This window comes from Ranitomeya imitator, chromosome 4, assembly GCF_032444005.1.
Source record: "Ranitomeya imitator isolate aRanImi1 chromosome 4, aRanImi1.pri, whole genome shotgun sequence".
In the NCBI taxonomy this organism is placed as follows: domain Eukaryota; kingdom Metazoa; phylum Chordata; class Amphibia; order Anura; family Dendrobatidae; genus Ranitomeya; species Ranitomeya imitator.
The window spans coordinates 182,110,392-182,125,743 of NC_091285.1; the positions used below are offsets into that span (position 1 = coordinate 182,110,392).

Genomic DNA, 15,352 nt, shown 5'->3' on the forward strand with positions numbered 1-15,352 from the left:
TGTGCTAAAAAGAAAAAAAAATCACCATCAAAATGGCGTCGTCGGCTGTGCCTGCACATTAACATCTTTTGCGTTCCAATCTATGCTACTGCGCAAGCGCCTCTGCCGGATCCTTGTTGCTGCAGCCAAAAAAAATTATTCTAGCATTGATAAATATTTTACCATGTGCACTGAGTTATTAGCTCCAGTGGGGTCCTAAGTGGTGCATGCGCAAATTGACTGAATCGATTGCCGATGATGCTACTGCAGATGTGCCGCCCCCAGCGCCATTTTGTTGTAGTGTACATTTTTTTGGCTACAGCAACAAGGAGCTGGCGGAGGCGCTTGTAACATCTATCAGAACGCGATAGATGCTAATGCACAGGTGCAGCCGACGGGTCCATTTTGATGGTGATGTTTTTTTCTTTTCAGCACCGCAGGCGCCGCCATTTTGATGAAGTGACATGTTTTTTCCACATACACATATTAGTATATTCATTATGTACACTAGCGGCAGATCCCTGAGGGATCAGTGACCTGTCAGCAGTCTGCATTATGAATAGCTAATCAGATCACCACATGAAGACCCCCCACAGGCCGCCCTGGAGCACGAGCATATCATTAACTCAAAACTGAAAATAAAGATTAAACAACAACCACAAGACAGATTTCATCAACCAAGGTATTGTAATCAGTATAACGGCGCCAACCTGACACTGTCTGTAGGTTACTTTGCACAATCCTGCTGACAGGTTCCCTTTATGACTTCCATTCCTAGAATACTGGACTCTTAACAGAACAGGAAAAATTACTTCTTACTCAAACTGAGCTGTCTTGATGGAGACTTGCTATAGGAGGTGCAATGGAAGATTTTGCTCTTAGGTATCTAGACATGAGTATTATAAATGGAAGAAGGAGAGCCTATTAGAGATCTTACATTGGGAGCCAAGATGTGTCTTTCCTAACATATTATGTGTAGCAAACTACCTCCCTAACAAATTTTGCCTTCCATTTTTGTGTTACCTTATTAAAGGGAATCTGTCACCCCAAAAATCGTATATGAGCTAAGGCCTCCGGCATCAGGGGCTTATCTACAACATTCTGTAATGCTGTAGATAAGCCCCTGATGTAACCTGAAATGTTTAATAAAACAGGTTATATTATACTCACCCAGGGGCAGTCCTGGTTCGGTTTGGGTCCGATGGACGTCGCGGTCCGGCGCCTCCTATCTTCATACGATGACGTCTTCTTTTTGCCTTCCTGCCGCGGCTTCGGCGCAGGCGTACTTTGTCTGCCCTGTTGAGGGCAGAGCAAAGTACTGCAGTGCGCAAGCGCCGGGCCTCTCTGACCTTTTCAACAGGGCAGACAAAGTACGCCTGCGCCGGAGCCGTGGCAGGAAGACAAGAAGAGGACGTCATCGTATGAAGATAGGAGGTGCCGGACTGCGACGCCCATCAGACCGGACCGGGACCGCCCCTGGGTGAGTATAATATAACCTGCTTTTCTTATCTTTCAGGTTACATCAGGGGCTTATCTACAGCGTTACAGAATGCTGTAGATAAGCCTCTGATGCCGGTGGCCTTAGCTCATATACTATTTTTGAGGTGACAGATTCCCTTTAAGCAGTGCTGCAGAAACTAAACTTGTATGTTGGGACATAGTCCACATTAAGAAGATATCAAGCATCCAGTATCAAGTCCCATGGTGTGCAGAAGAGGACCTCAATGGGAAACTTTCAGCATAGATGGTATTGTTGCCAGCTCTCCCATAGAGAATTTCTTACTTCATTATAGTCCTCAAACACATTTTCTGTCTCCATAAAAGACCGCACCAGGGAAACCAAATGATCTTAGATTCAAATCTGATAAAATGGTGCTTGTACGCAGGACGATGTACTAGGCTAAACAATATGCATTTGCATATTAATTATATTGATTTGCAACATACGTAATAGAGATATTAAACGGGCTGCATGAGATTTCAAAATATTTTTTTCATTATAAGAAGAGGGATAAATTGTACTTCATTTACCATGGAATGATTTTTATTAGCATATACAGTATATTGTCCTAGGACATTAAATTACACACCAGTATGATAAGCTGTACTTGTTGATTAGGATTGCTGGTTTGTCAAGTATTGTGAAATAAATAGAACGTTTTACTTTGAAACCTTTAGAAATTGTACCCTTTGCATATGTGTTCTGTCATTGAACTAATGATTCACCACTACTGTATCACTCTGCATACAGGAAAGAAGATATAAGGAGATGAGAGGAACTGGTACTGTCTTCAGAAGATACAGGTACATCCTACAGCTATGTTCTCCATGACTGTAGTGTATTCTTTTTGACACTTCTTTCTTCTCTTTCCCCGTAGTCCAGCCAAACTGTGCTCACAAAATCGCCTACGTACTGGTATTTTGCTGTGGATGGGAATACTGGACATGCTCAGGTCCTCCTGCATAGTAAAAGGGTTGATGCAGCCAGAGCACAAGCATCGAGCTTCTGGTATGTCGACTGGGATGCGGCTTTCATCATGGTTTATACTGGAAGGAGACAAACAAATATTCTATAAATGCTTGACAATGTTTTTTCTTAATCTCATAACTCTATTTTACTACTCTGATGCTTTTTGAGAGAGTCATTTCTTACATGTGGATCTGGTCAAACATTACCTCTTTTTTGGCACAGTCTGGACTATTCAGAATTATTATATCAAGTAGAAGAGCATTTGTCAACTTTTTGGAAGAATTTTTTTTTTTCCAATAGGGAGCCTGGACAGGTATCTCCTTTCGCTGAGAAACTTCTAGGTCAATGACCACTCTCTTTACAGCAGTAAATTGTCAGTCAAAAAATTCCGAAACCATCTTGATCGTTTATGGCATATTTACAGGAAATGAGAATGTGTTCCCGCCTCTATCATTGGGACCTACAAAAATAAGAAGGCCTCATCTAACACTACCGGGAATCGAGAGGTGGCTATGTTTGCATGTCTGCCTCCACTCTATGGGACTTCTGATAATAGTCAATTAAGTATACACCAATATAAGTTATGCCTTAAATCACCGGTATCTCTGATATGACATGGCGAAATTGCTGAGGTTTGTTTATGTAAGGACTTGAATCATGTATTTAGACCCTATACCACATCAATTTGACCTACATGTAACAAAATGGTCCACATTGCAGCCAAGATATATACCCAATATCAGTGTTCAATATTTGGCCAGCTTTACACATCATTCAGTATGGAACGTGATATACGGAATAGCCACAAGTTTCCTGACCCGAACTTGACAACCTCATACTCTATATTCCTATGACGTTGTTGATTTTAGGTCAGAAGATCTGCATCCAGTCCATACTTAAACCATGAACTATGGATGTGTGAAGCTAAACATAGAGTTACAGAAAGTTTTAATTCTCCAAAAGAAAGTCGTGACACTGTAATTAACAAATATGCTAAGCACTGTAGTATATTCAATTTCATAGCTGGTATATAGCAACAATACAACACTGACTCATGATTCTGTTCTCTATGTTATGTCATTTTCCTTAAGTACAACTTTATATTCTCTAGTTGTGTTTGTTTGTCATCGATGACTACATTTAGCAAATAATGTTGGTGAGACAGCACTCGACGCAGCCAAACTTATCTCTAAAGTACATGATCTCATTTTTATACTTGCTGATGCTGAGGGCTTCCAAAGACCTCAATTAGGAAATGACCAAGCTACTTGAAAAATGAATGTGAGCAGAGTCCTGACATGTTCTTTGCCAGCAGGCATCAGATAAAGGGCATACAGAAGAGAGAAGAAGTGTGTGTGTGAAACTTGGAGAGAGAAGAAAGCGACTAGAATAACCCAAGGTGGTCAAAGGCATCCGAAGGGGATTTTGGATTGTTGGGTTGATAAAGAAAAATAACTATCAGGCTGATTTTTTGTAAATGTTAAAGGTCATCCTAAATGAAATATAAAAGACTAAGATCGAGGAGGTCCTATGTAATTAAGTATCAAAATGACATTAGTTTCATTGGATTTCTTAATCTAATGTTTGCCAACCAGAATTCCTTGCAACCTAGTTTCCATGAAGAAAGCAAGAGTTGCCTCTTTTACAGTAGAGATGGCAGAATTATTTCAGTTTGTTTTGACAATGAGGTAGGCAAGGTATCGTTAAGAATGGGAATAGTGTTTCTGTTGTAATGGGATTTTTTAAGTAAATAGGGCTAAGTTTAGTTTACCTTAAATATAGTCATAAATCAGCTTAAGGGAGTACAAGAGAAGATAGATAAGAGTTTTTTACAAACTCTGCTGTCGAAGCAAACTCGCTTACCAATTATAGGTTAACACATTCTGCAGCCAGTTATGTAGAGTGAAACAAAGAGGTGTTTGGAGCTAAACACTTCTACATTTTTAATGTAGCCCATTAGAAAAACGATTTATGTAGACCAAAATACATGTAGTTAAGTAAAAATTGTCCCCACGAGTGTTCATATCCATAACATAACATTTAATCACTTTTCTTCTGCAGCATTTATCTATTGTGTGTATTACAATACCCTGGAAGCTGCTTGTTCATTGTAAATCAGGCCAACCTGCTTCCTCTCTGGTCATTCTTCAGCTTTTCTATCTTCTAACTTTAATGCTCATTACAGCTCAAATCTAATTTGAGTTGATTTTATTTAATCAGATTTGACTTAAAGGGAATTTGTGAGCCTGATTTCACATCTCAAAATAAATATATGCGTATCTAGCTCATTCAAAGTCTGAAAAACTGAAACCTCTGTCACACCAGCTCTAATCTCCGCCCAGCACCAACTCTTCTGCTTCTTGACTTACTGTTCCATAGCCTGAAGTCCCATAGCATAGAGGCTGTCAACTAAGCAGGAGGAGGAGGTGCTGGGTGAGAGATAGTGCCTGAGTGACAGAGAATTCAGATCTATATCCTCATTTGTATATACATTCCAGCGCTGATGTGATGACACAACATTTAGGCTATGTGCACACGTTCTGGATTTTTCGTGCATTTTTTTCGGTGGTTTTCCGCTGCAAAAACACTTAAAAAACGAATAAATTAAGCATCCCATCATTTTTAAAGCATTCTGCAATTTTTGTGCACATATTGCGTTTTTTTTTTCAGCGATAAAACCGCATCGTGGAAAAATACGCAGCTGTTCATTAATTTTGCAGATTTTTCGCGGATTTCCTGCTATTTAATGCACTGGGAAGCTCCGGAAAAACCGCAAAAAAAACACACGCAAAAAGCGCAAGTAAAACGCAAGAAAAACGCATGCGGATTTCCTGTGGAAAAATTCCAGTTTTTGTCAGGAAATTTCTGCAAAGATTCCTGACATGGGCACATAGCCTTAAGGTACCGTCACACTAGACGATATCGCTAGCGATCCGTGACTTTGCAGCGTCCTGGCTAGCGATATCGTCCAGTGTGACAGGCAGCAGCGATCAGGCCCCTGCTGTGCTGTCGCTGGTCGGGGAAGAAAGTCCAGAACTTTATTTGGTCGCTGGACTCCCCGCAGACATCGCTGAATCGGCGTGTGTGACACCGATTCAGCGATGTCTTCACTGGTAACCAGGGTAAACATCGGGTAACTAAGCGCAGGGCCGCGCTTAGTAACCCGATGTTTACCCTGGTTACCATCCTAAAAGTAAAAAAAACAAACAGTACATACTTACCTACCGCTGTCTGTCCTCCAGCGCTGTGCTCTGCACTCCTGTACTGGCTGTGAGCGTCGGTCAGCCGGAAAGCAGAGCAGTGACGTCACCGCTCTGCTTTCCGGCCGCTGTGCTCACACAGACAGTACAGGAGGAGTGCAGAGCACAGCGCTGGAGGACAGACAGCGGTAGGTAAGTATGTACTGTTTGTTTTTTTTACTTTTAGGATGGTAACCAGGGTAAACATCGGGTTACTAAGCGCGGCCCTGCGCTTAGTTACCCGATGTTTACCCTGGTTACCGGCATCGTTGGTCGCTGGAGAGCTGTCTGTGTGACAGCTCTCCAGCGACCAAACAGCGACGCTGCAGCGATCCGAATCGTTGTCGGTATCGCTGCAGCGTCGCTAAGTGTGACGGTACCTTTATACAGGTCCTTCTCAAAAAATTAGCATATAGTGTTAAATTTCATTATTTACCATAATGTAATGATTACAATTAAACTTTCATATATTATAGATTCATTATCCACCAACTTAAATTTGTCAGGTCTTTTATTGTTTTAATACTGATGATTTTGGCATACAACTCCTGATAACCCAAAAAACCTGTCTCAATAAATTAGCATATTTCACCCATCCAATCAAATAAAAGTGTTTTTTAATAACAAACAAAAAACCATCAAATAATAATGTTCAGTTATGCACTCAATACTTGGTCGGGAATCCTTTGGCAGAAATGACTGCTTCAATGCGGCGTGGCATGGAGGCAATCAGCCTGTGACACTGCTGAGATGTTATGGAGGCCCAGGATGCTTCAATAGCGGCCTTAAGCTCATCCAGAGTGTTGGGTCTTGCGTCTCTCAACTTTCTCTTCACAATATCCCACAGATTCTCTATGGGGTTCAGGTCAGGAGAGTTGGCAGGCCAATTGAGCACAGTAATACCATGGTCAGTAAACCATTTACCAGTGGTTTTGGCACTGTGAGCAGGTGCCAGGTCGTGCTGAAAAATGAAATCTTCATCTCCATAAAGCATTTCAGCCGATGGAAGCATGAAGTGCTCCAAAATCTCCTGATAGCTAGCTGCATTGACCCTGCCCTTGATGAAACACAGTGGACCAACACCAGCAGCTGACATGGCACCCCACACCATCACTGACTGTGGGTACTTGACACTGGACTTCAGGCATCTTGGCATTTCCTTCTCCCCAGTCTTCCTCCAGACTCTGGCACCTTGATTTCCGAATGACATGCAAAATTTGCTTTCATCAGAAAAAAGTACTTGGGACCACTTAGCAACAGTCCAGTGCTGCTTCTCTGTAGCCCAGGTCAGGCGCCTCTGCCGCTGTTTATGGTTCAAAAGTGGCTTTACCTGGGGAATGCGGCACCTGTAGCCCATTTCCTGCACACGCCTGTGCACGGTGGCTCTGGATGTTTCCACACCAGACTCAGTCCACTGCTTCCTCAGGTTCCCCAAGGTGTGGAATCGGTCCTTCTCCACAATCTTCCTCAGGGTCCGGTCTCCTCTTCTCGTTGTACAGCGTTTTCTGCCACATTGTTTCCTTCCAACAGACTTACCATTGAGGTGCCTTGATACAGCACTCTGGGAACAGCCTATTTGTTGAGAAATTTCTTTCTGGGTCTTACCCTCTTGCTTGAGGGTGTCAATGATGGCCTTCTTGACATCTGTCAGGTCGCTAGTCTTACCCATGATGGGGGTTTTGAGTAATGAACCAGGCAGGGAGTTTATAAAAGCCTCAGGTATCTTTTGCATGTGTTTAGAGTTAATTAGTTGATTCAGAAGATTAGGGTAATAGGTCGTTTAGAGAACCTTTTCTTGATATGCTAATTTATTGAGACAGGTTTTTTGGGTTATCAGGAGTTGTATGCCAAAATCATCAGTATTAAAACAATAAAAGACCTGACAAATTTCAGTTGGTGGATAATGAATCTATAATATATGAAAGTTTAATTGTAATCATTACATTATGGTAAATAATGAAATTTAACACTATATGCTAATTTTTTGAGAAGGACCTGTACTTAATTATCCAGACGTAAATTCAGTAATCCAGGAGACATACGTTATTGCTTTATGTCGATGTTTTAATTTGTGTCTTTCTTTGGTTGGTCAAGGCTATGGTTTTTGCAATCCTGGACATTGATGTTTATGTTAGTGTGTGCTGTAATTTATTGTCTGTTCTCTTTGCAAGACAGGGATGTATGGTCATTGAACATTTGGTGTTTGTATATGGCGATTGACTATTGTGTGGCTTGTTGACCTGCAAAACAGAGATGGACCAACTAAGCATAATGATTAAATACTCAAACAATGTGAGTTAATCTCATCACACCTTCCTCTTGACCTTTGGATGATAGCTTGAAGGACAGCAGTTGTGAACTATATAAAGGGAATATGCCTCTATAACAAGAGATCCAAAGAACCATAGACTCTTTACAAAACCACAGCCAGGAAGACTCTACAAGACAGCAGCCAGGACATCATGACTCTGTCAAGAGGGACACAAATTTGACATTCTACAGGATAACAGCTTAGGGGACCATGACCCCTGCTGAAGGAATACAGATCTGCTCCATTAACCATTACTGAACCCATGGATAGATATGGAGAAGATAGGATTTGGACCCACTGGTCACCTGAGCCCCATGAATACATTTGGGAAATGTACCACCAGTCACCTAGCTCCAAGGAGATGTTCAGAGAAGACAGGACATGACCCTCCGGTCACTTGACCTCGTACCTCGATGGACTGTCGACTTCCTAAGCTTGTTGTTGCCTCCTCTCTGTAGGGTGTCATTTGTTATCATTGATTTTCCTTAATAAAAATGTATCTGATAAATAAAGTTTTGTTTTGTTTTGTTTTTGGAGGGGGAATGCTACTGACAGATTGCCTTTAAGATAAGGATTCAATAAGACAAGATGGACTGTAGACTGACCCTATAGGGAGGCAGATGTTGGGGTTGAGAGTGAACAGAATTAAACAGTTTGCAGAGTATTATAATGCATTCAAGTAAGGGACTGCATAACAGTCCTGCTGGATAGGTGCATAAGTACTGTAGAGTTCCACTTCAAATCCAATAAATACGGAGGACTTGACATTCCACAAATTCTAATTTCAGAATGTATTAAATAGGCAATACACCATAAATCATATGACGTTTCTGTCAATATATGTTCAGACCTTCATCGGAACCAGATTGCAGTGAATGACAGAAGAAAATGAAAAGAAGCTGATGTAAATGTGCTCAAGATGAAGCGAATACTCACTGCAGTATAGTGAAGATTATATTTACTTTGAGTGCAGTTAGAGCAACTTCTTTTCGTTTTCTTCTGTCCTTCACGGCAATCTGTTTCTGATGAAGGTCTGACTACATATAGACTGAAATGTCTATAAAAATTAATGCAGATCCTTAGACCTTGATTATATGCCACAATACAGAATGAAGGCCTTGTACTACACGGGAATCATGGGGTTCTTATCTTTAAACTTTATTACTGAGAAATTATTTCTTATGAACTTTGTTTGAGAACATATAACATTATTAAATTGTGGGAAAAAGTTACCTGTAAGCCCAGGGTGATAAGCTTCTCCTATTAGAAAGCCAAAGCCTTAGGTTAACTTCACATTTTCCGCCAGAAGATTCGGAGCCATTTCGCAGCTGGTGTACCATTTCTATTAAACTTTGTTCATATTCTTCCACTAAACTATAAATCGGTGAAGGAGCAAAAGAATTTACACCCAGCACGGGGTCTGGAGAAGTCTTTCCGTGGCCTTTGTCCTGACTGGGGTTCTGCTTTCCTTTAGTTTGACCCTTTTTTCTTGTTTTCAAAGGTTTCGATGTGTCTGAACTGAGGGCATGCGCGAAGAGGAGAGAACTGGCATAGAAAATTATCTATGAAAGAAGACGAACTTTCATTAGTAAATAATATTTTAATGTTGGAAAAAGTCCATCAAGTCTAACCTATAACCCTGTCATCGTGATCCAGAGAAATGCAGAGCAGAAACCCATGAGGCAGATGCCAATTGCCCCATTCTTTGCTTCAATCATTGTTATAGGTGTGCAAAAAGTCTAGCCAAGTGCAATTCTTGGCTATCTCCAGCTGTCCCATTAAGAGTGAATGGAGCAGTAGGGCGCATGATCAACCACTCACTCAATTCACACAGGGTTCTTCAGGACTTCGGGAACGCTGGGGGTTCCAGTGGTCAGACTCCCAGTGATCAGAAAGTTATCCCCTATTGCCTTTGCTTTGCTAGTTTAGTGTTAGCAAAAGTGTCATTACATTACACGGAAATCTTATATACAATATTATAAGATGACAAGGGGGTAAAGGTCCAGTTTTTATTCTTTCCTGCACTCAGGTGTTAATGAATATCACTGGACAGGAAAGTGACAAACTAGCAGACCTTAAGTTACAATAAACTAGCAAATGACATGTCCCTATAAACATCCTCCAGACATGAATAGCTAGAAAACACAACACACACAATATTTCTTAGTCTTGTCAGAATCCCCGCTCGTTGAGCTCTTCCATATCACTGCATTAACATACTAGAAAAGAAAAAGGAAGAATTACTTCCACTTGATGACCAACTAGGGTGTAAGTCTATTACACAGGTGTTCTGGTTATTTTGTTCAGTAGTATCTAACGTAACTAATAAATAAGTTGTATAACATGGGTTAGCTATATAATACCTAGGATTTATCTGATAAATAATAAGTTATTTGGTTTTTTTTCATTGTTTTGTTTGGTGAACCACAATAATGATATTACCTAGAACTGGACATGCCTCAAAAATTGCTGAAAAGATAAAAAGAAACTTGGTCCGGGAGGCTGCCAAAATTACTATACCAACATTAAAGAAGCTGCAGGAAGTTTTGAAAAAATACTGGCTGTGTATTACAAGTAACAACAATCTCCTGTGTTCTTTCTATATCTGGCCTGTCGGGTATTGTGGCAAAATGGAAGCCTCTTTTACTAAGAAAAACATCCAAAACCAACTAGATTTTGTCAAACCATACATCAAGCCTGTCAAAAACATGTCAAAAAACGTGTTATGTCCTGATGAGACCAAGGTTGAACTTTTTGACCATAATTCCAAAGGGGATGTTTGTCACAAAGCCAACACTGAGCATCACTAAAAGAACATAATACCCACATTACAGCATGGTGGAGTCAGTATTATGTTTTGGGGTTGATTTTTTTGGCAGCTTTAGTCAAAGTGCAGGGAATTATCAAAAGTTCCAAATATCAATCAATTTTGCATCAAAGCCTTCATGCCTCTGCTAAAAAGCTAAACGTGAAGAAAACGTGAAATTTCTCCTTTCAGAACTATCCTAATCATACTCCAAATCAACAAAAGAATGGCTTTGCTAGTAGAAAATGAGAGTTTTGGAATGGCTCACCCAGAGCCCAGACCTGAATCCAAATGTAAAATCTGTGGGTTGTCCTGAAGAAGGCGCTGTACACAGGAGATGCCTTGCAATCTGACAGATTTTGGAGCTACTGCGAGAAAGAGTGGACAAAGATTGCCAATTCTAGATGAACCTTGCTCAGACTCCTTCCCATAAATGCTGTCATAAATTCAAAGGGTATGTCAACAAAGTATTAGTTTAAGAGTGTGCATATTTATGTAACCAATGTAACCACTGTATATTTAATTATCAGTTTGATTTTCTATGGATTTGCACAGACTATGAGTGATTAAAAGGTGGAAAAAGTTTTAAAATTACTCTTTTTTTATATGATTTTTTTTACATGACAAAAACATATCATTTTAACAGGGGTGTGAAGACTTTTTATATCCACTGTAGGCTGCAGTCAGGTTAATTACAGTTATTATTGAATGTATCATATATTACAGTCTATAATTGTGTATTACATACATCAGACGTATTATATACACTCCTCAACATTAAAATTGCAACACCAAGAAGTAAAAGTTGTGTAATTATGGAAATTGCTGGATCAAAAGACATGTTAATGATATGCAAATGATGAAAATATGAACACGATATTTTCAGAATGTCTCAGTATTGCTTAGAAATATATGCACTCATACACCTTTGCATGCTATCACTGAGGTTATTAATGGTTGAGGAATCTTCTGCCACACTGAACGCACTTGGGCACGCAAATCATCAAGATCCACTGCTGGCAGCTCCTTTTGCAATTGCCGACCAATGAAATCCCAGATGTGCTCGATGGGAAGCAAGTCTGAAGACGCTGCAGGTCATGGTAGCATGTTTAGACCACACAGACTGCTCACAGAAAAACCAGCAACATGTGGCCTGGCGTTGTGTTGAAAATCAGCTCCCAGGACAATTCTTAAAAATGCCAGTACAACTTTTTCTTTTCAGTGTTGCAGTTTCAATGTTAGGAGTCTATATTGCAAGCTATTAAAAAATATACTGTATGTATGCATACACTATAGGTTACTCTCACATGTATTATGTGTACTACAAGCAATAGATAAATGTATCATGTAGATTCAAATGTGCATCTTACATGTACAATGAAATATGCTTTTTTTGTGACTTACAAAAAAATGTCTGTGTGGATTAAATTTAATCTCAGATGTATTAAAGAGATAACAGGCCACTATCAGATGTACCTAATGTATTATCAGCAACATATTTTATCCCCTTCACGATCAATGATGTACAGGTGTGTCATAATAGAGCGTGTATCCCCCTTTTGCTAAGCCCGCATCTTTTCCGTCACATTTTGATCAGCTGTCACGTGCCCCTAATAGTCTCGGGTGGAAATCGCAATCCATCCGCGGCTGTTAACATGTTAAATGCAGCTGTTAATCTCTGGCAGTGGCATTTAACATGATTGCATCGGAAATGCTTCACAAACTCCACACATCAGTGCCCCTGACACATGATCACAGGGCGTCGATGGCTTGGCATGACAACCGGGGGTCTGCAAAGGACCCCTTTGCTTGTCATTGCTGATTTGCTAGGAACGTCGGTCCGGGGCCGGCATTCATAGAAGATGATGATTTTTGCTCACATGTTGTAGCAGGGCTGAAGACCTGCTATGTGTAGTACAAGTGATTGGATAATTGAAGCATCAAGTCTCCTGAGGAGACTATTGAAGGAAGTAAAAAGTAGAAAAAATGTTTTTAAGAATGTAAAAAAATATAAAATCATCATCCTTTGCCCCATTCAAAATAAAACAATAAATAATTTAAAAATACACATATTTGGTATCACTGTGTTCAGAATTGCCCGATCTTTCAGAATATAAAAATAATTAATCCAATTGGTAAACAGCATAACGAGAAAAAAAATGCTAGAATTAATTTTTTGGGGTCTCTGCAACATAATTAATAATCTAATAATAATAAAATGCAATATCAGGTGATCAAAAAATTGTATTTACCCCAAAATGGTATCAATAAAAATATCAGCTAGAAGTGCAAAAAATAAGCCCTCACCCGGCCTCATATCCTGAAAAATGGAGATGCTACAGGTCTTGGAAGAAGGGATTTGGGAATTCCACTTTTTTTTTGCAATTTCACAGCACTTGAAATTTTTTTCGTTTTCCAGTTCACTATATGCTAAAATCGATGGTGTCTTTCAAAAGTACAACTCATCCCGCAAAAAAATCAAGCCCAGACATGGCCATGTTGAAAGAAAAATAAAAAAGTTATGACTTTGGAAAGATGATGGGGGGGAGGGGGAATGAAAACGCTAAAACGGAAAATCCCAAGGTCGTAAAGAGGTTCAGTGCATAACATCCTAATTTAGTGTTCAGAAATATAATGCAAATTTCATTAAAGGAAACAAATGAAGTGAATTTTCCATTTTTCCCTGGCACAAAGGTTATAGTAAAAAAGAAACATATAACAACTAGATAACAATTTCTTTCCACTATCTACATACACAGCATCTATCAACTGCTACATAGCACTTGCTCATACACAGGGCATACAGTACATTACTACATGCATGTATCATCAATGGCATGCCAAATTATCCAACTGATCAGCAGCACATGGCTTCTGTTAAGGCTGCCATCACACTAGCAGTATTTGGTCAGTATTTTACCTCAGTATTTGTAAGCCAAAACCAGGAGTGGAACAATTAGAGGAAAAGTATAATAGAAACACATCACCACTTCTGTATTTATCACCCACTCCTGGTTTTGGCTTACAAATACTGAGGTAAAATACTGACCAAATACTCAACGTGTGACGGCAGCCTAATAGACAAAAGCACAAAAACACATCATATAGTCACAGTTATGGCACTGATCAGACAACATTGGTGTCCGTTTGCCTCCTGGAGAACTTACCAGTGTGTTTGAGCCAAGCATTGTGCGGCGAGGAGTAGCTTCACTCAGCTGCAGACTTCACAACCCTCATGGACTATCCCCAGTGTCAGTGGGGCGCAAGCTGCACCTACTCCGAGTGTCTCCGGTGGGGCTGGGCCCAATCCCATGTACAGTTAGATTTCTAAAGGTGCTGAGTACAATGTTAACAAAGGCCCAGCTTGTCCCTTTCGCCTTCTGTTGTTTTGTGTCCCTGGCTCCACATGCAGGGACTGTGTTTGCAGACTGGGAACACAGTGCACAGCGGCTCTGTTCTCACACTCGACACACAGACATGGCTGATAGCTGCTGTTTGTTTGCTTGTTCTGTAAATTCTTTTTGGAATAGAATTTCCCATTTAATAGTTCAATAGAGAATCGTGAAAATGTAATATCACCAGCTGGAGAAAAGGGCAGAGTATCCATTTTCACACTCCGTATGGCTGGGGCTAATTTAGGAATAGGCATGAATGCAATGATTGGCCTGTAAATGTTCTATGTCAGAATCAAGTCAGTGTCGGACTAGGGTGACAAGGGCCCTCCAGTAACCACCTCCAGGGCCAGAACTTTTTAACTACATGGAAGTGTGACTTTATCCTCAATCACAAATGTATATAGCAATGAACTTAGTAGATTGTCAAATGAATAAGATGCCGCCTTAGTTTGTACATAGTGTTTCAAGTATATTGTGCCAAGTACTGCTCATATAAGAGGGTGATGGCCACTCTTGCACAGGGGCCCACCGGAGGATTTTCCTGTTCTCCCGTGGGCCAGTCCAAACCTGTGTACATTCAGTATTGCCAGTGGGTTCAGTAGTAGATATCCCAGCTACATTGTGTCATTGCTTATAGTTCAACCTCAAATAATTGATCATATGTAAGTCATTTATATGTCCAAACTTTGGATAAACTTCTCAGCTACTAGTTAGCTATTCTGATTTATCTTGTGCCCACACTGGGTGGTGACAAATAGAGATGAGCGAATTTGATCGGGTCCCTGCATATTCAGCAAGCTATAGTGCTTGTCGAATAAGCTGCAGAGGGAACACGGATACCTGATACCTAGAGCGCTCCCGATAGTCAGGTGTCCGGCGCCGCAGCTGCATGTGTCGCGGCTGTGTCACTGTCACAGCACATGCATGGAGAGCCTGTCTGTTGTGACTGTCACACAGCCGTGACACATGCAGCTGCGGCGCCTGATCAGCCGGCGCGCTCCATGTATCGGGGATCCCTCTGCAGCTTATTCGGCAAGCGCTATAGCTTGCCGAATAAGCAGGGACCCGATCAAATTCGCTCAACCCTTGTGACAAATAGCAATGTCAGCCATTGTGGTGCCAATTTGTCAAACTGATCCTGTTTGCTATGAA

At 40.6% G+C, this 15,352-nt stretch overlaps 1 protein-coding gene across 1 annotated transcript; it reads right to left on the bottom strand.

The window, feature by feature from the left end:
- Positions 1-1,585: 1,585 nt before the first annotated feature.
- IL17B (interleukin 17B) lies at positions 1,586-14,187 on the bottom strand. Its single transcript, XM_069764146.1, has 3 exons — positions 13,973-14,187; positions 9,233-9,561; positions 1,586-2,526 (listed from the first exon to the last, which is right to left on the bottom strand). The coding sequence occupies exons 1-3, from the start codon at positions 13,991-13,993 to the stop codon at positions 2,271-2,273; spliced, it is 606 nt and encodes a 201-aa protein (XP_069620247.1). The 5' UTR covers positions 13,994-14,187; the 3' UTR covers positions 1,586-2,270.
- Positions 14,188-15,352: the final 1,165 nt, after the last annotated feature.